Source organism: Vidua macroura, chromosome 32, assembly GCF_024509145.1.
Source record: "Vidua macroura isolate BioBank_ID:100142 chromosome 32, ASM2450914v1, whole genome shotgun sequence".
NCBI classification, from domain to species: Eukaryota; Metazoa; Chordata; class Aves; order Passeriformes; family Viduidae; genus Vidua; species Vidua macroura.
Genome location: NC_071602.1, coordinates 790394 through 815368, shown reverse-complemented (window position 1 = coordinate 815368; position 24975 = coordinate 790394). Strand labels below are relative to the sequence as shown.

The window sequence follows — 24975 nt, the reverse complement described above, 5'->3', positions numbered from 1 at the left end:
TCAGTTAGGCTGAAGCTGCAGCTTCTCTGTCTCCTCTGGCACACCAGTCCAGTCCCCTGTGCGGGGAGCCCCAGCCCCAGAGCGCAGCACCCAACAGTGCCGTCCGGGCTGGAGCAGCTGCCCTGCAGCCCTGGCTTGGCTCTTGGTGGCAAGGGAATGCTCCCTGTTTGCAGCTGTCCCTGCAGGATGGCCCCAGGGCAGAGACCAGCTCCCACTGCAGCCCTGAAGCTTGGGGCAGACAGTGGTCCCAGAGCTGAGGTTCATGGGGAGCACCCGCAGCTGTGCCTGGCACTCTGTTGCCGTGTGTCACAGTGCAGGCTGCCTTGTACTGGGTGAATGGACCAGCCCCTGCTTTGACTGACAGGGGCCTCGCCCATCACATCTCTCCCAAGGCTGCAGACATTTCACAGGCCAGAATCTGAAGGGGCGCAGAGGTCAGACCAGTGAAATTATCCAGACTGGCTTTTTCAAAGGCCCCTTAGAAGGAAGGGCTTGAGCACAAACCCTCTCTGTTTGCCCCATGAACATCGGGCTGAGTGGTCTCTTTGGCTCCAATCCACTTTCCTCCTCAAGCCAACGTTACCCACTGCCTCCCACATCCCCCCCGTGCCTTCCCACTGCCTTGTCCTGTCAGGGCTTTCGCAGCCCCTCATCCCTTGGTGGCCCCATCCCCTCAGGGTCTCCCTCAGCCCGGCCAACCTGCCCGGCAGCAGCGCCGCAGCCCCACAGGAGCTCCCGAGGAGCCCCATCCAGAGGCACCTCAGAGCCCTCAGCAATGCAGCCAGCAACACACGGGCAGCAGGACACAGATGGCGGTTCCTGCCTGGGACAGGGCTTGTGGCCATCTCCAGGCACCGGTCTCACAGGGATCCCTGGAACTCCGGCCCCTGCCCACCGGCTCTGTTGGCAGCACAAAGGCTTCAGCAGAACCACCAAAGGCCAAGGGGCTTCTGGCCATTTTCCCTGCAAGCCTGCATGTGCCTGGGCAGCTTGCTGAGCCCAGGCACCCTTTGCTCCCTCTTCCCCTATGCCCTGCAGAGCCTGGGCAGCAAAAGAAAGATCCTGGGAGTCTGTCTATTATAACACATCCTATATTTATATCCTACAGAAAAGCAAAAAGAACGAAAGAACAATCTTGAAGATATTAAACACTCCTGCTGGCTCAGGTGGCCCCAGCAGACAGAGCCTCTGGGATCAGCACTCTGCACAGCTCCGGCAGCGTAGCCAGCCGAGCCCCAAGAGACGAGGCCGTGTCCTCCATGCCCTGCGCAGCTGATCATGCAGGCTGTCCAAGAGGGAATATCCAGCTCTCTCTACTGCCTGGAGGATGTACAACGTTTGAATTGCCAGGCTTCCAACGGCGACGCTGATGTCATTTGCCGTGCCTTCAAGGGCTGAAAGAGAGAGCAACAGAGCCGTGGTCAGATCCCGGATCTGAGGGGACCCGAGGAGACCTCCCTGCCAGGGCCATCCCAGCCGGCTCCGGCCACGGCCAGCAGGGAATAAGGGACAAATGGGATCAGCCCCAAGCTGCTGGCCACGAATCCCCCAGGTGGCCCTGAAATCTCCGTGTGCTCTGCCCACGCCGCCCCTCGTCCGCACAGGGAGCAGAGTCCTCCGCAGCCGGGGCACGGCTTGCAGCTCCCCCGCCAGCCCCCGCTGACAGCCCGCTGCCCTCACTCACCCTCACAGATGAGCTGGAGCTCTTCCTTCTTCCCCCTCAGCTGCCGCCCGGCCATCCCTGCCAACACAGAGCCTGTCACGGCCCAGCGGCACAGCTCCCTGCCAGCGGCGCTGCCAGCCCTGTGGCCACACGGCCTCCTGGCCCGGCAGGGCTCAGCCGGGCCCTTGCCGCACGCTGCCGCCCAAGGGCACGGCTGCGAGAGGGCGGCAGCAGCGCCCAGGCCAGCCGGGGCTCCACCCCGCCGGGCCCGGATGGCGCTGCCGGGGCAGCAGGCGGGGCTGGGGCCGAGCTGCGGTGGGGCGGGGAGGGAGCCCGGCCTCGCGGCTCACCCAGGAACCTGATGGCCGCCTCTCGCAGGGGCTCCTCTGGGCTCTCCAGGTAGGGCATGGCCTGGCGCAGGTGCTCAGCCGCTCTGCTGCTGTCGTCTGCCAGCTGGAGAGAGCGGCAGGAGGGAAGGCTTGGTGCAGGCTCAGCCCCTGGGCCGGGCACTCCCTGCGCCCAGCCCCAGCCTCCCCTGCCCGCACCGCCGTGAGCTCGGGCCCACAGGAGCCTGGAGAAGAGCCCGCGCCGCCTCTGGCTGCAGCAGCGGGCAGGGGCACAGCTGCCAGCCCCGCACACTGAGCACCGCGCTCAGGGGGATTCTCCAGCCTGAGGCTGGCACTTCCAGACCATCCTTACCAGGCACTCGGTGAACTTCCACAGCTTCTTCTTCTTCACCACTTTTTCCAGATCCCTCCTCTTCAGGAACTGGGCCACACAAAGCAGCGTTTCCTGAGAAGCCTGGAGAGCAGCAGAGACGCGGAGATGGCCCCACTGCCCAGGGCGCAGGACCTGTGTCCCTGTGCCAAGGCCTGGAGGAGGCTGCAGCCCAGCAGGCGCCAGGGCAGGAGGCAGCTGAGCCGCCTCCCAGGGGGACAGCAGCAGCCCACGAGTCCTCACCTGTGCCACACGCCCATCCTCATCATGGCAGTGGAAGAAGAGTGGCAGCAGGCTCTGGCGCGCATGTGTCTTCAGGGCCTTTTTGTCCTTTCCCAGTGGAAGAGACATCAATGTTTGGAAGAGCAGGATGGAGAGCAGCTGCACCTGGCTATTGTCCTGTATGAAAGGAAGAAAAAAAGACCTGAGCATCGGCTGCATGGGGCTCAGCTTGGCTCAGGCCTGGAAATCCACAGGGCACAAAGTGTCCGGGCAGCAGCCAGTGGCTGTGGCTGGAGGCAGCGAGCCTTACGTGGTCAAAGAGTGGCAGGAGCGCCTCAACCAGCCGCAGTGCAATGGAGCTGCCTATCAGCATGTCCTTGTCCCGGGAGATAAAGCTGAGGAGCGTGACTGTCATGCTAACTATCTCTCCATCTGCGTCGCACAGGAGCTCCACAAGACTTTCAGTCAGGCTCCCCATTTTTTCACTCTGTGCGGAACACAAGTTTGTGAAACGCCATCCTGCTGCCGCAGGGCCTAGAGGCCAAAGGGCTGTTGCGGAGCACTTGGGCAGCTGAAGCAGGAGGCAGGAGAGCTGGGAGCAGCTGCCCCAGTGCCTAAAGCCCAGCAAAGCCCAAGCGACTGCATTCCCGAGCGCAGCCTCAGCCGCTGCCCCCTTCTCACCATCGAGGGATTGTCAATGAGCTTGAGAAGGGCCCTGAGCGCCAGGCGACGCCTGTCCCTGCACCTGCTGTGCAGGTGCCTTGACAAGATTTGCAGGACTCTGTTAGCACTGCCTCCACTCAAGTTCAGGCACTCGAGGACCTGAAAGGCACAGGGCAGTGACAGGGGACCTGGCCAGCAGGAGCCCGGAATCTCACAGGGCTGGGCCCAGGCAGCAGCACAGGGCGCGGGCACCCGTCCCAGGCAGCTGCGGCTACGAGAGGGCAGAGAGCTGGGAGGCAGCTGAGCGAGGCAGCGCTGGCCATCAGGCTCACCTCCACAAGGAAGGCCAGGGCGGGCAGCTCCCAGCGTGGCTCCAGTGTGTTGAGCAGCTGGAGCAGGTAGCGAGCGATCCGGGAGCACAAGGGGATGGAGACACGGGATATCTCCCTGGCAGGAGAAAAAGTAACCAAGACTTTGGGCCGGGGGACAAACCTCTCCCAGGACAGACTCACAGAGGTCTGGTCTTTCCCCAGCATCCTGCAAGGGGCCCTGGGCTATTTGGGAGGCAGCTCCTTGTGGGTACCCTCCTCTGCCAGCCTTTTCCAGTCTGCTTGGCTGTGCCTTGGTGACAAGGCCCTCTGGCCCACGACCACTGGGACTGTGTGGGGCACCCTGGGCACAGAGCACAAATGTCAGAGGCAGCGGGGAGAAGGGGGTCTCACCTGGCCAGCAGACCCACGGCATAGTGGTGGGTGTCAGCACACAGCAGCGTGTCCCAGCCACGCTTGCATTCCATTGCCAGCACCACATCCTCGTGCTCCATTTGGCAGAGCAGGGACTTCAGGGTCCGCACTGCAAACCTGCGTGCAGAGCAAAGCCCAGGTCACGCTGGGAGCACTGGCTCCTGCCCAGGGATGTGGCAGGGACAGAGGAGTGGGATGGAGTACCTGTTGGGGCTGGTGGCAAGGCTGTATTGCTGCTGGCATCCCTTCCAGAAGGTATCGACCTCCTCTGGCATATCCAGAGTGCTGAAGAACACTTGGAAGAGCAGATGCACAAGTAGGTGGGGGAAATACACCGTCACCATCTGTGGGACACAGGGCACCTGGAGGATCTTCCACATCACCAGAGTTGCCTGCAAAGGACAAAGCCCCTCGAGACAGCGCTCAGTGCCGAGGTGTCCGTGTGGCAGGGCCCGAGCACGGGAGGGAGAGGCCCGGAGAGACGCAGGGGGAGCAGCGGGCCTGGTGCCCCTGAAGCTGCCCCGAGGCCAGGTTTCAGCCCAGCGCCTGAGGCAGGGAGATGCAGTGGGGCAAGGAGGATGGAGAGCTGCTGGGCAGGTGGCCTTGGGACCAGCAAAGGCCAGTTGCAGAAACTCACAGCCAGGACAAAGACACCCGTTTTGTCCCCATCAGAGGTGAACGTGCTGTGCTCTGGCCAACTCCCCAGCACATCGAGGAGTATCAGCTGCACTGGCTCGGCAGTCCTGGGCGAGCACATGATGCTCTTCCACATGGTGAAAGCAGCTCTGCGGGGTTAGAGCTCTGTCTCAGTGGGGTCTGGGACACAGCACCGTGGCCTGGGCAGCAGCGGGGACCTGAGCTGGCTGCCAGCTCTGCCTCTGCCCACTGCCCCTCGCCACCAGCGCCCAGGCAGCCCAGGCCTGTGGGGACAGGCCCCTGAGGGGCAGCGAGGGAGCATGGCAGCAGGCTCGGGGGCTGAGGTGCCAGGGCTGGCAAAGGGAGCAGCCAGAGGGCTCTGGGGACTCTCTGTTGGTCAGACACCTGGCACAGGCTGTACAGGCTGATGGGCTGGGGAGCCCTGAGCCCTCTGGGCAGGTGGCCCCATACCTGTCACAGGATGGGGCCACACACAGGAGTGTCATTACTACATCAGCAGGCTGTTCTTCAGTCAGATCCAGCAGGGCCCTCTTCAGCCTCTGCTCAGCAAACTGGTTGTCCATGAGCCACTCGTGGATGTACCTCACCATGGCGGGCACCTGGAGAAGGCACGGGGAGACTTGGAAAGCTGCCAGAGGGAGGAATGTCCCCAGCTTCCCCAGAGAAGTGCTTCCCTTCCCACCACACTGCCATGGCCTCAAAGGCTTCCAGTGACCAGCAGGCGTGGCTTGGGAGGCCAAGCAATTCCTGGGAGGATCAAACCCTGGCCACAGGCTGCTTATTTGCTTTGGATTGCAAAACCCCTCCTCTATGAGCATATCCAGCAGGGCAGCAGAGGTCTTGGTTTTGAAGGTGTGTGAATATGCTCTGAGCCCTTTGCCCATGGTGCTGGGCTCTTCCTCCTGAATCCTCTTAATGAATTTGCAAACCAGGTGTAGGAGAAGGGCAGGAAGCCAGGGATGTTCCACGGAATGCTCCAAGCGCGGTGCTCGGCTGAGCGGTGCCAGCAGGCCCAGCCCAGGTGGGGATGGCTGCAGGTACCTCCACTGTTCTGCGGAAGAGGCCACAGGCGGGGTCCTGCTCTTGCGTGCGGTCCACGGCTGCATCTGGCAAAGAGCGAGCGCAGCCAGAGCTGAGGGGCTGCGGGAGAGGCTGGAGAACACAGCCCAGCCCTGAGCTCCCCAGGCAGGGACAGCCCTGGGATGCCCCAGGGGATGGAGCACGGCCGCTGCGGGGTGTCTGCCCAGCCGCTCTTCTGTCCTGTCCGTGGGCATGTCCCCAGGGGATGGGATGGGATGGGATGGAATGGGATGGGATGGGATGGGATGGGATGGGATGGGATGGGATGCCATGGGATGGGATGGCATGGGATGGGATGGGATGCCATGGGATGGGATGCCATGGGATGGGATGGGATGAGTTGGGATGGGATGCCATGGGATGCCATGGGATGGGATGCCGTGGGATGGGATGCAGTGGGATGGGATGCAATGGCGCCAAGCTGGCTGCAGGCACCAACCCTAAGCCCAGCTCTGCCACTCACCCTCCTGTAGAGTCTTGAACCGCACCACCTCTTTGATCTCCACTATTGGGGCAGCTCCAGGGCCTTCTTCCTCCTCCTGCACCCAGGCCAGCTTGGGCCCTCTCAGGGGTCTCTGCTCCATGGCAGTGACTGGATTTGAGGCTACTTGCAGGAGAGATGCCTCGGAAAAGCTCCAAGTCAGCGAGTCCTGCAGTCGTGCCTGGAAGGCACCTTCAAGAGAGAAGCCTCAGGAAGGCTACAGGACAGCAAGTCCTGCACTCTGGTCTTGAGGGCTCCTGCCACAAGGACAGGAGACTCCTGTCAAGGATTGATTGTGGTCAGGTCTCGAGGGCACCGGTGGCAGGGATGGGAGATGCCTCCGGGGCACCAAGTCCCACGGTCTGCCCTCAAGGGCACCTGCAGAAGAGAAGCCTTGGGAAGGCCACAGGTCACCAAGTCCTGTGGTCTGGCCTCGAGGTCAGCTGCAGGAATAACGCCTGGGAAAAGCTCCGGGTCAGACACGAACGAGTGCGCTGTGCGGGGGCTCCTCACGGCACCGCTCTGTCCCGTCCTGTCCCGTCGCGTGCTCCAAGCACTCTGGCGTGGTCTTGTCACCGCCAGCTCCTATGTCACCCCCGTGTCACAAAGGGCCCTTGGACACGCTGTCCCGTTCCATGACACGGTGACCACGCTGCACCGTGTCACAAAGGGCCCCTGCAAACACTGCCCCCTGCCCTGGGGCCGCCCCCGACCCACCCAAAGTGGCCCAGGTTGGAAGGAATTCCTCACCCCAAGTGTCTAAGACAGCCCGACAGGGTCTTTAGGAACGGCTGAAACCATCAGCAAATAGAAAAGGAGGAATCCCCAAATTTCCCCCCAAAATTCCCGATTTCCCCCCCCCCAAATCCCGAATTTTCCCCCCAAAATTCCTGAATTTTCCCCCAGATCTCCTCAGGAGCCTTCATCCCTCCCCCCTCCTCCTCCTTCTCATCTTCCTCCCCGTTCCCACTTTTCCTTCCTCACCTTCCTCCTCCTCCTCCTCCTCCCGAGCCTTCCTCCCCTCCTGGCTCCATCCTCATCTTCCTGAGCCTTCATCTTCCTCCTCCCCGCAGCTCCTTCCTCTTCCTCACCTCGCTTTTCCCTCCTCCTCCTCCTCCTCCCAAGCCTTCATCCCCTCCCGGCTCCATCCTCTTCCCCCCAGCTCCGCATCCCCACGCCTTCCTCTTCATCTTCCTCCTCCTCTTCCCGAGCCTTCCTCCCTTCCCGCATCCTCCTCCTCCTCGCGCTGCTCCTCCTCTTCCTCCCCCCTGAGGTCTCCTTCATCTTCCTCCTCCTCCTCTTCTTCATCCCCTCACTTTCTTCATCTTCCTCTTCCTCCTCTCCATCCTCCTCCTTCTCCTCCTCCTCCTGGGCCTTCCTCCCGCTCTTCCTCCTCTCCCCGGTCCCTCCTCCCAGGCCTTCCTCCTCCTCCTGCTCCTCCTCCTCCTCCTCCTCCCACTCTTCCTCCCTTCCCGCTGCCGCATCTTCCTCCTCCTCTTCCTCCTCCTTCTCCTCCCCCAGATCTTCATCCCCTCCATCCTCCTCCTCCCGCTCCTTCATCCCCTCCTTCTCCTCCTCTCCATCCTCTCCCCCCCATCCCGAGCCTTCATCCCCTCCATCCTCATCCTCCTCCTCCTCCCGAGCCTTCATCTCTTCATCCCCTCCATCCTCATCCTCCTCCATCCTGGTCCTTCATCCCCCCCCCCCCCCTTCCTCCTCCTCGAGCCTTTATCCCTTCATCCTCTCTATCCTCTTCCTCCTGCTCCTTCATCCTCCTCCTCCTCCTCTTCCTCTTCCCAGTCCTTCCCCCTCCTTCTCCCGAGCCTTCATCCCTTCATCCTCTCCATCCTCTTCCTCCCCCCGTTCCCCCCCATCCTCCTCCTCCTCCTCCTCCTCCCGAGCCTTCATCCTCCCCCCCATTCCCATCCTCCTCCTCATCCTCCCCCTCCTCCAGGGCCTTCATCCCACCCCCCCCCCCCCGTTTTCCCACCTCCTCCTCCTCCTCCTCCCCCTCTTCCTCCTCCTCCTCCTCCTCCTCCGGGGCCTTCATCCCTTCATCCTCTCCATCCTCCTCTTCCTCCCCCCCCTTTTCTTCCGCCTCCTCCTCCTCCTCCTCCCCCCAGGCCTCAGATCCCCCAGGGCTGCCGACGCAGCTGTGCTGGGAAGGGCACGGGGCCTTCCACAGAAGCTGGCACGGCCTCCTTGGGACACGTCCCTGCTGGTGGCCATCCTAAACCCGCGGCTGTGACACAGACAAGGAACGTGTGGGCCAGAGCACCAATGCTGCTCGGACCCCTGGGGCCCGGGGAGCGCTGACATCAGCAGGTGTGGCAGAGTCCCTGCCCAAGCAGACCTGCCACCCCCTGGGCCCTGGCAGCTCTGGTGCCCTTCTCCTGCCCCAGAGACCTGTGCCCGTGGGGGGCTTCTGTGCCAGAGGGAGCCAAAGCCCACGTGCATTGGGGGCTGCGCTCCTGCCTGCAGGGGCTCTTGGCAGGAGCACCTGGAGCAACTGCTGGCAACACTTGGTCTCTGTCAGAAGCTCTTACTCCATGCTGAAATTATTTTCTCATTGAAGTTCTTGCCTTCTGCACAAAAACACCTTAGTGGCCAAGGCACAGAAGAATCTGGCAAGTAAGAATCCTCAGTTCAGGAAAGCTTGACTTCCCATTGTTCAACTCAAGTAGTTCCAAAAATTTGCAAACTTCCCAAATTAATTGGGATGGCCTGAGGAGGTGAAGATTTGGAAGTAATTAGCACAGACATACCGAAGTACATAGCAGCAGTTAGCATAAGAAAAACCTGGCAGGCCTAACTTGACCTGAGAGTGACTTGACCAAAAGCTTTAGCCATAGTCTACCAGAAGAACTAAGGGCAAGTGTGGAATCAGCCCTGTGCAGGGAAGCCATGAGGAAGACTTTGTGCTGCTTTGGGGCATGGAGACGGCTCCTGGCCAGGGCCTGGACATCAGCTTCAAGTACAGCAATCTGACACAATGTATTTCTAACCCCCTGCCTATCGAATCACCTCAGCAGTGTAAAGATGGATGGTATGTTTGATACAATTCCTACATCAACCCCCTGAACTTTATAGGTGGTGGAGAAACATTTCAGTGGGTGCAGAGCCCTGCCCTCCTGCCAGGTCAGTAAAAGGGCTTTTGGCAGACAGTGCATTTGTCTGCCGATTTCTTTGAATAAGGGAGACCCCTCAGGACTGCTGTATCCTGAGGGAACACCATTGGCCTTGACCCGTAGGCACCTGCACCAGCTTAAAATCAGCTGCCTCAGCTTCCAGGACCTCTCTTGGCCAGCATCCTGACGTGGATGCAGGACTGCTGGGAGGCACTGCTGGGACCCAGCGGGACGGGACCGGCTGTCTCGTGTCCACGTAGCACCCCCTGACACAGCCAGGGTCATCCCGAAACCAGAGAAACGCTCACGTGTCAGCACAGGGGAGCAAGGAGCACTGGACTCCTCTCAGGGTATCTCAGCTGGGCTCGCTCCACAACACAGCCCCATTTCAAGGCCTGCTGATGCCCAGCTGCCAGAAATGCCTACCTTGCTCTCTCCAAGATGCACAGGGAGAGCCAATGAGCAGGACGCCTTGGGAGGCAAACCTTCCCTGCCTTTTCTGAGGCCAGGGACACACCAAGATCAAACAAGACTCTCCACACTGCGTGGTCCACACAGCCCAGCTCTGTGCTGGCCCTGGGCCACAGCAGCTTCCCCCAAGCAAGAGGCAAATGCATATTGCCAAGAGTTGAAACCCAGCAGACAGGGAAGATGTGAAAAGTGTGTGCATAAAGGCCTTTTAATTCACAGCTCTCAAAGAGAGCTTTGGGGCTCGCGGCTGGACAGAGGCGCTCCTGCTCACACCTCTGTCCAAAGGGGGGAACACACCCTGCTGCAGGTGCTTGGGTTGGTCTCCATAGGTCCAGGCGGATGCCAAACCTGCTCTTCACAGCCTTCTCCCCTGCCCTGCCCCTCTGCCAAGTGCAATGAGCCTCAAAGACTGAAAGGACCACAGGGAGACAAAGGGGGACACTTGCACCTGCCTCCCTGGGAAACACTTCCCTTGAGAAGCAAGCCCCTTTCCTCCAAAGGCATTTCCCCAAACGTGTAGCTTTCCTGGGGAATACTAACACACTCTTAAGAAAAGCTGGCAAGGCTGAATGACTTCAGGTCCTTTCAGGACAGGCACTCCAGCTGTAGCTCCTATTCCCCCAAGTGTGTTTCCAGGTGGAGGTTCAGAGGTGAATCCCCAGGCCCTCTACAAACACAAGCTGCCCGCTGCCTTTTCAGCTGTCTGAACGCCTGCCTGGGGTCACGGCAGCAAAACCAGGCTGTTCCAGCCAGAGCCCAGAGCCTTGTTCCTGCAGGACGCTCTTGCCAGCACCTTCCTGCACATGAATATCATCTAGGATATCATGCCCTGGTTCCACGAGAAATTCCCCTACACATTCCCCTTTTTCTTTCTGGACCAGCCAGGCTCTATTTACAATAGACTCTAAAGTTTTCTTCATACACGAAAAAATACTGCCAAAGGTAATAAGCAGAGCAAAAGTGACAAGAAGGATTCTAATTCCTTCCATCAAGAAGGTTTTCAGCCATCCAGAAATTCCACATTTCTTGAGCCATTTGTCCAAAGGATTTTCAACAATAGTAAGCTTTTTCATATTCTCTTGAAGTAGGGAAAGTCTCTTGTGAATGGAAGCAGAGTGATCAGAAAGATTCATGCAACACATTCCTTCAAAATCCTCACAGCGATGTCCTTGAGCCAGTAACAAGAAATCAGTTGCGGCACGATTCTGTAATCCAGCGTGTCCTCTACTGCCAACGTCAGTGGTGAGCTCACTTAATATTTTGGAGGTGATATTAATTTGTTTCCCTGTCCAACAAGCCAGTCATCTCATTAGTTCACAAGCTCGGGCGGAAGCAACTCCTGGTGCAAAAATTGATGCTAAAATGACAGATGGTCGTCCCCACAATTGAACATCATCTCTACAGTCAGGTCCTAATTCTAATTGGTGTACGCTACGCTTAACACGTTGAGATTTGTGACTTATGTTGAGTACCTGTTGGATGCTGGGGGCAAATGATGTTAATTTGCCAAAGTAACACGGTCCTCCTGCTGCTTTAGCAGGTATGGCAGGCCAGGCACGATCCCCACAAATGAGGAATACTCCTGGAGGTTACATCTGTGCTGTGGCCCTAAACCATGGAACAGGCCAAATCCAATTGTCACAAACAGCAGGAATGTTGTTGTACCAAGGGGATCCGGGGGCAATGCAAGTACTATTACTTCTTGGTTTGAATGCCTGAAGGTTTTCGGAGCTAATGTCCTTTCTCTGAAATCCAAAAACTAGACAGTAATTTCCTGGAGCAGACCCTAACATGTCAAGCTCCTGAGGTTCTTTTTATACCTGTAACATTCAGTCCTTTTTGCAATTAAGAATGCTCGGGACCCTAGGGGATTTGGTCGAAATGTTGAGTTGTTTGTAGCAATTAATTGGAATACCTTTTGTTTCATTTCATTGTTGTGGATATTCTCAGTTCAGTTAGAGGGAAAAAGAGAGATTTCTACCAGGCTGGGCCTGGGAGAGAGTTGGAAAAGAATGTAAAGAATTCAGTATGTCTCTTGTTGTTCATATTGTTTATAAATATATTCTGCCACCGTGCGTCATTCAGAGCGCACCAATGGTGTGAGATGTTTTTACTTTAAGACCAATGAAATTTGCCTGCACAATGTTCTCTCTAAAGAGAGTGGTGCATTTGAAATAAATCAGTTTTCCTTCTCGCCTTCTGAACTGGAGATCTTTGTTCCTGTCCTGCCACAACAACAACAACAGGCGGTAGTACAAAACTCATCTGCTGCTTGTTGAGGCTTGGGATATACTTTACTTTTTGTCCAAGGCCTGAATTCTGTGAGATTGTTCAAAGGAACTCCGATTAAGCAAGTACAAAAGGGATCAGAGGGGGTAGCCAGTGAGAAACAGAATGATTTTTGCCCGGTCTGTTTGGCCCAGGTAACCCTCATATTTCTTCATGGTTGGATGTTAATCCATGCTGTCTTCTCCAAGGACAGTTTTGCAAGTCCTAACAGCCCTATAATCAAATGAAACAAGAATTTTGTAATTCTTGTTCCTAACTGGCAAAATGAACACCACAGGCTAAGAGCTTGCGTTCTTTTTGTGGATAAGACAACAGTGTAAGCCTTGGTTAAAAGATGCCAAAAGAAAGCTTCGTATAGGCCTTCAATCTTTTCTAGTATCCATGTTTCTGGAAAAGGCTGATCTGGCTCAAGGTTCAGAAATGCTCTACCACGTTCTTCAAAGGTAATACTAACAATGACATCTCAGCAGTCTGAGCACAAAGCATGATCATTTTGCAAGAGGTTCCACTGTATAACAAAATTCTTTCTACAACTACTGCAATGTACCACTATGTCAGCTTGCTTTCCACAATTCTCACAAACAGAGTTTTTATAGCACTTTCTTAACACAGCATTACAAGCTAGAAGTCCAAATGATTGTCCTGCTATTATTTTTGACACGATGTCTTCTATGGAAGGTGGGATTGGTCCGAGTTCTTTGTGGAGTCTCTTGAAGATTGGGAAGAAGTAGAGTTGATATCGATATTCCCTTCATTCTTCTGAGGTTGACATGCAGGGCAGACAAATCTGCTAGGGACCCACAAAGGTTCTTTACCTGTGGAAATACAGAAATATCCTTGACCGATAAAGAACACTGGACTGGGTCCCTCCCAGTTGCCCATAGTCATATGTTTTTAGAATGAACTTGCATCCCAGGAATGGTTTGATTTTGACTGTTTTCAATAGCCTGATGATGTATAACAACAGAAGGCCCCTCTCTTCTTTCTGTTAGAGACAAGTAATTCCATGTAAAAAATACTTTATTTACCTGTTTACTTGCATCCATCTCTGTTGTCTTTTCTTTCCTCAAGTATTCTTTTATTGTGCGATTTGCTCTCTCGACTATGGCCTGTCCTGTAGGGGAGTGTGGAATTCCCCTGACATGTTTCACCCCCCATGTTTTCATAAATCTAGCAACCCATAAACTACTGTAAGCAGGACCATTATCTGTTTTGATTTCTGCAGGCACTCCCATAACTGCAAAACAGGCTGTTAAATGTCTTTCAACATGAACTGCCTTTTCTCCAGCCTGGGCAGTGGCCCAAATGAAGTGAGAGTATGTATCAATTGTTACATGGACACATCTAGACTTTCTAAATTCAGGAACGTGTGTTACATCCATTTCCCAAATTTGGAATGCTTTTAAACCTTTTGGGTTTAAACGCTATACCAGGACCACGATGACTACATGGAGGACAGGAACGAACAACTCCTTTTGCGTCTGCCAAAGGGATTCTGTTCTGTCGTTGCAATGATTTTGCATTTGGATGAAATATTTTGTGAAAAATGCGATCACTTGTTTTTAGAATTTTTAAAAGTTTAATAATAATAAAATGGTTATAAAAATAGCAATACAATTAGACCAATAAAAATTTAGGGTTGGGTCAATTACAAGAGAATTAAAAGCAAAGAATTACAGACGTCCGGATGTTCTTGTGAACTAAGCTGCCAAAAACATGCCTTGCGAACAAAGGAATAACCCTTAAAAGCAACAGCCTGTTGCGTATTCATCTATCTCATATATGATGCATAAATTCCTTGCTAATTAAAAACTTTAGTGGTTTTTGTCAACTTCTTCCCCTTAATCCTGGTGCTTCCATAAAGATGGAGAGAAGGTAGAAGAATGTTTGTCTTTTCCGATAAGGAGGCCGTAACTCTTTGTGTCCTGTCACTATCTCTCTGCGGAGAGTTTCTTGATTATCTTATTGTTGTGGTGTGTCTTCTCCCTCCTAGATGTATAAGCCCTTCCGCTTTCCCCCACTCCAACACCTGCTGTGAGCCCTACTTGTCAATCTTGGAAGAAGTCCAGACAGAGCATCGAGTGATTGGCACATTCAAAAGATTCCCCCTGCCTCCCAGGGAGTATTGGGCAATCTAGGTGCCTTTTTCTCCCTGGGACCCATCTCCCCTCACCTGGTTGGTTAATTCCCTGCCCCTGCCCTCCCCCCTGCCCCCAGGATAAAACCGGGCACCGGCCATGCGGTCGGCACTTCTGTTGGAGCTGTTGCTGGATTCAGAAGCTCGGAGCTGGAATAAACACTCTGGATTTAACCCTCTGGCAGAAGTGACTCCTTCCTTCACCATAGCCCAAAGTCTCTCCACTGAGGAATACCGTCCACTGGGGTTTCTGGCAAGCTTGCAGCTGCCTGCAGCCTCTGGGTGAGCCTAAGGGTGTCTCTGGGGTTAAACCACCCCAGCGCTGCCATTGAGCTCAGCAATGGGGCAAGCCTGGGCGTGTTCCCACAGGAAATATTGGTGTCCCCATTATCTTATCCCTTTCTTGAGCTAGTAAAAAATCTTACATTGCAGAGTTTCTATGTTAACATTATGTTATAACCTAAAACTATATTTAACACACCACTCAAGAGAATTAATACAGCATAACTTTCTACTATTACGCATATCATATTCATTTTAATATTTGTGAAAAGCCAGTCATAAAAGATGCATTTTCACAATTTCATGGCTGTTTCGGGCTTCTTTGAATTTGTTTCTTGGAGGTGTTATTGCAAAACAACTGACTGCTTCATCTGCTTGTGCGTTGCTTTCGCCTAATCTAATGTTCCACTGATGGCTTCTGATATGCATCATGCAGAATTCTTGCTCTCCTTGCTGAAGCGTGGTGTGTAACTGTACAAACAGTTCACCAAGCTGCTGCTTTTTTCTTTCTCGTAGCAAAGCATCTTCAATGCGCTGCACTACGCTGACTACACACAATGAATCTGATGCTATGTTTACAGGCGTATCTTTCCAGTTTCCAAAGCCCAGCACACGGCTTTCGGTTCTAAGGTTTGGAGGCTGTGTCTCTGTTGCCCAAGGATGATGTGCTTCTGCCAGTGATTTTCTGATTGCCACACACATGCAGCCTTCTTCATTTTTCACCCTGCATCTGTAAACACCGTTGGCCCTTTGACTGGCCTTTCAGAACAGAGTGTCCTTTTGACCCGTATCGTTCAAGCATCTTCCAAAGAGGCCCTTTTGGTCGATTATTATGTACAGTTCCTGTAGAGCCTATCAAGGCTTCTTGCACTTCAATCGAATGCCACAGGAGCCATTCCAAATCATCTCCACGGACCGGGCTGCTGATGTCTGCAGCCTCAGCTCCATCTAGTTCAATGATTCTGTCCCTCCTTTTCCTTACCAAAGCTGCTAATGCTTCTGATCGACACAAAATACGATGCCATAATTGCATTGGCAAAAACACCCACTCAAGAATGATCGCCGTGTCCTCCCCCTTTTTCTTTTGGCATTGTAGGATAATGGCAAGGGGAGAAGTGGTGGCGTTGCAGATCAGAAGAGATAATGGCTGATCTGGCAATCGGCGATTACTCCATCCTGTTTGAATCTTACGAGCTACTGCATCCAGGGCAGCCTGTTGTTCTGGTGAACAGGTGCGGGGACTATGTGCCTCGGTGCCATGCAGCCAAGGCTGGAAGGGGAGGAGGTCATCACTGGTGATGCCAACTAGATTACGAACCCATTGTACGTCTCCCAAAAGCCTTTGAGCATCATGCAGGGTACCGATCTGTGCAGTGATGGTTACCTTTTGTGGCCTGATCTGAGTGTCCGAGATGAGCCAGCCCAGGTATTTCCATGGTACAGAACGCTGGACCTTTTCAGGGGCGACAGTCAGTCCACAGGAGTGCAAATGGTTGATGATCCACTTGAATTCACTATCTGTTAAAGCAGATTCGGCAGCAAACAAAATGTCATCCATGTGGTGATAAATGAGCATGTGAGACCATCGCTTTTGCACAGGCTGAAGTGCCCAATCCACAAAGATTTGACACATACTTGGACCCTTTCTGGACCGCTGGGGCAAAACTACCCATTCATAGTGTTTGGCAGGGGCTGCACGGTTGACAGATGGCAGAGTAAATGCAAACCTCTGTGTATTATCAGGGTGTAAAGGAATTGTGAAAAAACAGTCCTTTAAGTCTATTATTATTATTATTATTTGCCAAGTTTGTGGGATCATTGTAGGAGCAGGAAGGCCACTTTGCAGTGCACCCATACCTAACATGTGATCATTAACTTTTCGTAAATCATGCAAAAGTCTCCACTTGCCAGATTTTTTTCAGGATGACAAATATAGGAGTGTTCCATGGGCTTGTGGAAGGTTGAATGTGACCTGCTTTTAGCTGTTCCTGCACTAACTCTTCTGCAATGCGCAGCCTTTCTGAGGTCTTCGGCCACTGGTCCACCCACTCTGGCTTTTCAGTTAACCATGTAATTTTTAGGATGGGCAGCTGCCGCCCAGTGGCCGTGGCCCAAAATGCTGATCTGTTGTCAGGACCTGTCCCAGTTGTGACAAAACATCCCATCCAATCAATCCTGGGAAAGTGTGTGGAAGTTGCATTACATAAGGTTTAATTACAATTGTTTGGCTGTCTTCAAACTGAAAAGTAATTAAGTCTTTACTTTGTTTTGGTGCTTTTGCTCCTCCCACCCCCACTGCTTGGGCAACTGGAGATTGTAATTCCCATGTCTGAGGCCACATATGTTGATTAATGATGGTGACATCTGCTCCAGAGTCTAATAATGGTTCTAAACTAATTTGTTGACTGCCCTTTTTCAGTTGAATTTTCACATATGGTCTTTGATTAAGGTCCAATGTGAAAAACACGCCATATCCAGAGGATCCAAAACCTTTATTTCCTCTTACTTTAGCTACTTGGCCTTGTTTTCTGAGTTTTTCATAATACTCTCAATGTATAAGAAAGTTTTCATAAGGAAGTATTTGTGCAATCTTGCTTCCTTTAGGAATTGTTACAGGTGGTTGTAAAGCACAGGCCATGGTTTGTACTTGCCCTATGAAATCTGCATCTATTACTTCGGGTAATGCAATTACTCCTTGTTTGCTTGTTGACGACCTGCCAAGTAAAAGCCCTCCGGCTGGAGACTCAGCCCGGAGCACAGGGCCTTTTACTTCAGCTGGAATCAATGTTACCTCTTTGTTGCTCAGGGTTACCTCTACTGTGGTTGCCACGTCCACTCCGAGACTCCCTCGGGTGGCTGGGACGCGCTGGTATAGGAAACCGTATTTTTCATCTGTGTCGAAGGAGTGTGTTGGGTTGAAGGGTTCTGTACTTGTGTCTTTGTGCGGAGACAGGTCGCGCTGCTCTGCATGTTTCTTGACGGTTTGTGAGTACAGGCAGCGGTGGCATGAGTGTCAGAGTTACACACGTGACACCAAACGGTTTTGGAACAGGTTCGCCGCATATGCCCAAATTCACCGCATCGGAAGCAGGTAGCAGTTTTAATCTTTCTGTTATTTTGACCTTTTTTTTAGCTTGCTTGCCTCTGTTTCCAGACAGAGAAGCTGCAATTACATGACCTTGTTCCTTTAATGTTTCTTTCATCGCTGCCCGAGTGGCTCTCATAAGCATTTTGTCAACTGGGCTCCCTTGTGGTAATGTTGCCAGGATTGCTCTCGTTCTGGCATTTGCTCCTTCAAAAGCGAGAGTGCGGAACATATGTTCTTGGAGTTCAGGAGGCAAATCTGCATTGTCTTTTATTGCTGCTGACAGACGGTCTAGGAATAGTCCACAGGGCTCTGTTCTTCCTTGGCGGACAGCGGTCTAAGGTGCAGGATTTTCTTATCAGGTACAGACAGAAGAGTTCACTGGGCTAAAGTCTGGGCAATTTGGTGCATTTGGATAGGATATGGTAGCTGAACCTGTGTGTTAGAATAGGGTCATTGCCCAGTTAGCATGTCTGCCTGTATACCATACAGAGGGTCTCCTACTATTAAATGTTTATTTGCTTCTTCAACTGCTAATCTTCTCCATTCTCTTTCAAACAACAAATACTGAGACAGAGTGAGGAGAAGGGAAGCAACTCTTGCACAGTCAGCAGGGGCAAGGACATCTGCTGTAAAAATAAACAGAATAATTTGTCGGGTAGCATCTGATCGAATACCATGGCTAGGAACTTCTTGTTTTGCTGGTTGTAATATTTTCCAATCATGAGGTTCCCAATTTGCTTAATTATTACTGACTATTGCAGGGCAAGCAAGAGAACTGGCAGCCTGCCATTCACCTTCTATGATTTCATCTCCAATCACACCCAACCATCGCTGTTGAATTGGGTCTTTTTCCGGCCTTGGTGCCTGCGGGGGTATTGCAAGGCATCCGGGCATCGGTGGAGCAGTAGGCTCCACAGGGGGTGTCACAGGGACTGGGACGGAAAGGGGTGTCGGAATAGTCTTTAGCACTGACACAGTCTCTGTTCGTTTTTCCAATTGTTCCTGCCGTATGGATAATTCTGCTAATTTCTTTAACACTTCTTGAATTGAGTCATTAGAATCCGACTTTTTAGCTTTGTACTTAGATTCAGAGCGCTTTGACCTTCTAACTCTATCTTTTTCCTCTTCCTCGGACTCAGCCGACAGCATAGATTTGTCTGATGCTATGTCAGGCAAAGGAGGGCACAGGGAAGGGCAGCATTCTTTTCTTTTCCTTTCTGCCCGCAAGCTGAAGCTGCCTTTTTCGGCCTTGCATCACCCACCGCCTCAGGAATTTCCTCTGCTTCAGGAATTTCTGCTGCTTCAGGCACTGCTTCCATATCTATGGCTTCTCTTGAAGGGGGATCAGTTACTTTTTCTAATTTTTGACCAGCTGCAGCAGACTCTGATGGGGCAACCTCCTCTTTTTGTGATGGATTATTTAGCAACTCTTGTAAATTAGAGCAAGCAGGGGCAGAGATTCCTTTCATGGGAACCTTTCCAACTCCAAAAAAGTTAGCGAGACGTGATGGCTTGAAAGGAACTTGTTGCTTTGTTCCATTCACATTGCCTCCCAAATCCTCAATGGCTGCGGCAGCTACCTTTTTCTCAGCTTTCATAGTCTCTGAAGTATTGGTGATAGATTTCCAAGTAACTCCTAACTCCCTTGCTTCTTTTCCATATTTTCCACCTTCTATCCTGAGGTCCCGGAGGTAGTTTCCTACCTCTTGCCACTCAGATTCACTAAAGAGCAGGGCAGGTTCAGAAAGGTTTCCTTTTTTTACGTGCCCATTTTATTAGGGCTATTACTTCTTCTTCTTTGGTGTCCTCACCTCTCTTTGAGAGGATAGTTGTCAGTAATTTAACTGCCGCGTCTAATTCCATCCTGGTCTTACCTTGGCAGGGCCTCGATCGGCCGCTCAAGCTCCGGACTCTGCTCTTGCGTTTGCCTACCAGGCCTCTCCTGCCTCCAGCTCTCCGGTTCCCAAATCAGGTGCTTACCTGATGCTTGGGAGCCTTCCGCATTTAAGTGATCCGCATTTAAGCAAAGGAGTCCCTGTTCATGGTGCCAGTATGAAGGGGGTCCCACGGAGAGCCGGCCGGAGTAATGACACTCAAACCACTATGGCTACATGTCCTCCTCCTTTATGGTCTAATTTATCCATATTTTATACCTTACTGCCTTACATCATACAATAGCTAATTAACATTCATTGGTTAAGGTCATATGATTACATCTACAAGTCACTTATTGATTGGCTGTTATACTACAAGCGTCTGATCTGGTTATAGTACGTGACAGTTTTCAGCATCCAGCATAGACTATTGTATTCATACAAAGCTTATTGTCTTTCCAAGGATGTCCTAAATACTTCTAAAGTAACTAAAGTATCTCCGTAATCTGCAGGCCAGGGTTGTCCAGTTCCTGCAAAGAAATGCCATCAAGGATATCATGGCCTTGTTCCATGAGAAATTCCTCTACGTTTCTCTAATGTCACACAGCTGGTCTCTAATGTCACAGCCTGTTCTGTGATGTCATAGCCTGCTCTGTGATGTCAGACCTCTGCCCTGTGATGTCACAGCTGACTCTGTGATGTCACAGAGACAGCCTATGATACCATAGTTGCATGATGACCTCACATAACCCACTCTGTGATGTCATATCCCACTCTGTGACCTTATGTTCCCAGATGAGAAATTGTCTCCACCTGCTGAGCACACACAATGCTCGTTCTGCAAAACCCCGGGCCTATGGAAACCACACAATGCCCATTGTGTGAGAAGGGGAACTGAAATTCACCAGCCTCAGTGTCCTGCCAGCTCAGCCAGGCTGATGGGAACATTGGGGTCCACGACCACCAGGGACCACCAGAGAGACCCCCCAGGACAGAAGAACGCATGCAAAATGAGAGGGGAAATGTGTTCATGATTTTGGGGAAATGATTATCATCTGTGTGTTTAGTCCCAGACAATCAATGAGTATGTGTGCAAAATACAGAATATGAACAGAAACTTTCCTGCACTCAGCATGCTTGGCTTTGGGAGGAGCTCTCCCCCATGCATCCGGCTGAATAAAGAATGCTGCTTCCTAATGCTACATTGGGGTTAAGGAGTTTTCTGTTTTACCGAATTTTTGGTAACTCCCACTCCCAAGGAAAGCTCTGTCTCCTGCTGTTCACAAACAGAGAAGGGCTGGTGGCAAATGTGGTGCTCAGAGGCTGCCTGGGGCAGTGACCATGAAATAATCAAGTTTTCAATGTTCTGTGAAAGCAGGAGGGGCATCAACCAAACTTCTACACAGGAATTACGGAGGGCAGACCTGGGCTTATTCAGGATGCAGATTTGGAGAGTAGCGAATCAAGTACTGATTCTTTCAGGGAAGCAGCCCTTAAAAACAAAGAGGTCCAGGAAGGATGGACACATCTCAAGAAAGAAATCCTAAGGGGGAAGGAGCAGCCTGTCCCTCTGTGCCGAAGTTGAGCCAGCGAGGAAAAGGGACTGTTCTGTCTGTGCATGGAGCTTTTGTGGGAACTCAGGAAAAAAGAGGGTGCATCAACTTTGGAGAGAAGATCAGGCATGTCAGGAAATCTCTCAGGATGTTGTTAGGTCGTGCAGAAAGTAGAGTGGTGAAAGGTCAATTAGAGCTTAAGCTGGCCACTTCTGTGAAAAAGAATAACAAGTGGTTTAAAAATAAACTAATAGCAAAAGGAGGGATAAGTAGAACTTCTACTCTTTATTGGATGCAGTGGGGAATAAAGTACCTAAAGATAAGGAAAAGCTGAGCTGCTTAACGCCTTCTTTGCCCCAGTTTTCAACATTAGGACAGGTCATGCTCAGGACAAGTGTTCTCCTGAGCTGGTGGATGGGGACAGGGAGCAGAACAGCTCCCTGGAATCCAGGAGGGAGCAGCTGGGGACCTGCTGAGCCACTCAGATGCTCACAGGTGTGTCTGGCACCAGATGGGATCCATCCTAGGGGGATGAGGGAGCTGGTGGATGAGCTCCCCAAGCTGCTCTCCATCATTTCTCATCAGTCCTGGCTCACCAGGGAGGCCCCAGAGGACTGGAGGTGCCAGTGTGAGCCCATCCCCAAGAAGGGCTGGAAGGAGGATCTGGGGAACTGCAGGCCTGTCAGCCTGACCTCGGTGCCCGGCAAGGTTCTGGAACAGATCACCCTGAGTGCCATCACAGGGCACCCACAGGATGGCCGAGGGATCAGAGCCAGCCAGCGTGGATTTCAATGTCTGCATTGATGATCTGCATGAGGGGACTGAATCCACCATCAGGAAATTTGCAGATGACACCAAGCTGGGTGTGAGTGTGGATGTGCTGGAGGGTAGGAGGGCTCTGCAGAGGGACCTGGACAGGCTGGATCCAGGTCCAACAAGGTGAGGTTTAACAAGACCAAGTGCCGGGTCCTGCACTTTGGCCACAAAACCCCTGCAGAGCTACAGGCTGGGGACAGAGGGGCTGGAGAGCAGCCAGGCAGAAAGGGACCTGGGGGCACTGATGGACAGCAGGCTGGACATGAACCAGCAGTGTGCCCAGGTGGCCAAGAAGGCCAATGGCTCCTGGCCTGGATCAGGAATGGTGTGGCCAGCAGGAGCAGGGCAGTGATTCTTCCCCTGTACTGGGCACTGGTTGGGCAGCACCTCGAGTGCTGTGTCCAGTTCTGGGCCCGCAATTTAGTGGTTTCCCTGGCATCCCCCAGCCCATCCTGGCCCCAGGGGCTGATGGCATTTGTGCTCCCTCAGGTTCATGTCCCCACAGCACCAGCACCGGGGTGCTCCCACCTGCTGTGTGCAATGCAAACAGGGGCTCCTGAGCCAGCGCTGCTGTGTCTGTGCCTGCAAGGATGGGCTACCTGTGTGAGCTGGGGGAGAGGCCAGGGCTGCAGAGGGGGGATTTGTTGTTGGCAGCTCCATGAGGACGCTCTGGGACGCTGCCCTGGGCTGTCCAGCACAGTGGGGATGGATCAGCCCCTGCTCTGCTGCTCCTTCCCGTCTCCCCCAGGGCCCTGGCAGGGCACCAGCCGTGCTGTTTGCCCCCAGCCTGCCCACGGCCAGCCTGGGGCTGCTGACGGGGGTTTTCTGTGCTGAGCATTGGCCTGGCTGTGTTCTTGAGAGAGCCTGGGCAAGGAGCCTGGAGCCCCCAGGCCCTGGCCTGCGGTGTCAGCGCTGCTCCAGCAGTGCCCATGGCCTGTCCCTGCTGCAGCCCCGGCACTGCCACCCCCAGGACTGTGCCCGGCCCCGAGAGCACTCAGGCCCTGCAGCAACACCAGGGCCACCAGGGCAGCGGGGCAGGGCCACGGGAGCAGCACTGGCAACACCAAGTGCTGCTGCTGCTGCTGGGCACAGCTGCTGTGCCAGCACTGATCTGCCCCCAGCTCTGCACACAGACATTGCTGCTGCAGCCCCAGAGAAGGCAACAAAAGGGCATCTCTGCAGAAAACTTTGCTGGCAGATCCTTGAGTTCCTTTGAAGACACTAAGAGCGCAGCCCCTCATTGACACAGTCTGTGGCTGCAGGGAAGGTGGAGAGAAACAAAATGAGAAATGGCACAAACAATGACATTACTTTGTGGACAATATTGAAAAAAAAAAAAATGAAGAAAACAAACCTCCAAAACGAAACCAACAAGAAGAATCAAAGATTACTTTTATTTGAAGTGATTTGGCGAATTGCCCAGAAGTTTAATGTTCCTGAATGCATCCAGTCATCAGTCTCCACACTGCAGCCTTGAGCTCCTGGTTCCTCAGGCTGTAGATGAGGGGGTTCAGGGCTGGAGGCACCACCGAGTACAGAACTGACAGGGCCAGATCCAGGGATGGGGAGGAGATGGAGGGTGGCTTCAGGTGAGCAAACATGGCAGTGCTGAGGAACAGGGAGACCACGGCCAGGTGAGGGAGGCAGGTGGAAAAGGCTTTGTGCCGCCCCTGCTCAGAGGGGATCCTCAGCACAGCCCTGAAGATCTGCACATAGGAGAAAACAATGAACACAAAACAACACAAGGATAAAGTGGCTGTAACCACAAGAACCCAATGTTCCCTGAGGTAGGATTTGGAACAGGAGAGCTTGAGGATGTGTGGGATTTCACAGAAGAACTGGCCCAGGGCATTGCCCTGGCACAGGGGCAGGGAAAATGTATTGGCCGTGAGCAGCAGAGCATTGAGAAAGGCAGTGGCCCAGGCAGCTGCTGCCATGTGGGCACAAGCTCTGCTGCCCAGGAGGGTCCCGTAGTGCAGGGGTTTGCAGATGGACACGTAGCGGTCGTAGCACATGATGGTCAGGAGGAAATACTCTGCTCCAATGAAGAACAGAAAGAAAAAGAGCTGAGCAGCACATGCTGAGTAGGAGATGGTGCTGGTGTCCCAGAGGGAATTGTGCATGGCTTTGGGGACAGGGGTGCAGATGGAGCCCAGGTGGCTGAGGGCCAGGTTGAGCAGGAAGAAGAACATGGGCGTGTGCAGGTGGTGGCCGCAGGCTCCGGCGCTGATGATGAGGCCGTTGCCCAGGAGGGCAGCCAGGGAGATGCCCAGCAAGAGGCAGAAGTGCAGGAGCTGCAGCTGCCGCGTCTCTGCCAGTGCCAGCAGGAGGAAGTGGCTGATGGAGCTGCTGTTGGACATTTGCTGTGGCTGCACAGGGGGACCTGTTCATGGAGAAAGGACAGGGAAGAGCTAGAGGAGATACCTGTAACCAAAATCAAAGCCATTTCCCATACACCCTCCTCTGTAGCACACACGGACACAAATCTGTGTTTAAGAGTTCTGGGGTTTTCTTTATAAGCTCCCCAATATTTTTCCTAGTATTCTTGTTTATCAAAATCTCTGCATTTCTGTTTCTCCAGGGAGAACAGAGCAAGTTGTATGAGGCAAAGTGATGAGAGGAGAGTGAGGGGAGATGGTCTGTCATTCTGACCTGTTCAGACTTTCTCGGGGCTTTAACCTCTCTCAGGTGGAGGGTGATCACATTCTCCTACTTCCCCTAAAATGTCACCAGGTACTGCTGAGAACAGATGGATCCACCACAGCCCAGCTCCACATTTGTAGCCAAGGACTCACATTGCTCATTTCACCAACCCAGCAACATTTTCACTGTCACAACACCTCTGTCTTTCCCCATCAATCTTATAACTCAGAGATGCTCTAGGACAGGTTTGCATCCTGGATTGGAGCTCCCAGCTTGGACTGAAATCTCAGGGAGACTTCCAAGAATCCTTCTGATGGCATTGGATGAAGGGAGATGCAGCTCCTTCCCTGGCTGCACTGCCAGCATTGCCCAGAGCCGGGCCCTGGGGACAGCTGTGTCACCCTGAGCCAGCTGTGCCCCCTGCCAGAGCCCCCAGTGCCGGGCAGCTGCTCCCAGCCCTGTGCTCTG

General features: G+C 53.2%; 2 protein-coding genes across 2 annotated transcripts; both read right to left on the bottom strand.

The window, feature by feature from the left end:
- Positions 1 to 1096: 1096 nt before the first annotated feature.
- Positions 1097 to 5179, bottom strand: LOC128820888 (uncharacterized). The gene is made up of 12 exons (XM_054001727.1): positions 5116 to 5179; positions 4646 to 4793; positions 4213 to 4400; positions 3988 to 4125; positions 3598 to 3712; positions 3284 to 3424; positions 2913 to 3089; positions 2624 to 2779; positions 2363 to 2464; positions 2014 to 2116; positions 1685 to 1741; positions 1097 to 1394 (listed from the first exon to the last, which is right to left on the bottom strand). The coding sequence occupies exons 1-12, from the start codon at positions 5148 to 5150 to the stop codon at positions 1195 to 1197; spliced, it is 1560 nt and encodes a 519-aa protein (XP_053857702.1). The 5' UTR covers positions 5151 to 5179; the 3' UTR covers positions 1097 to 1194.
- Positions 5180 to 23239: 18060 nt separating this feature from the next.
- LOC128820905 (olfactory receptor 14A16-like) lies at positions 23240 to 24685 on the bottom strand. The gene is made up of 2 exons (XM_054001747.1): positions 24517 to 24685; positions 23240 to 24247 (listed from the first exon to the last, which is right to left on the bottom strand). Exon 2 carries the CDS (start codon positions 24222 to 24224, stop codon positions 23292 to 23294), a length of 933 nt encoding a protein of 310 aa, XP_053857722.1. The 5' UTR covers positions 24225 to 24247; positions 24517 to 24685; the 3' UTR covers positions 23240 to 23291.
- Positions 24686 to 24975: the final 290 nt, after the last annotated feature.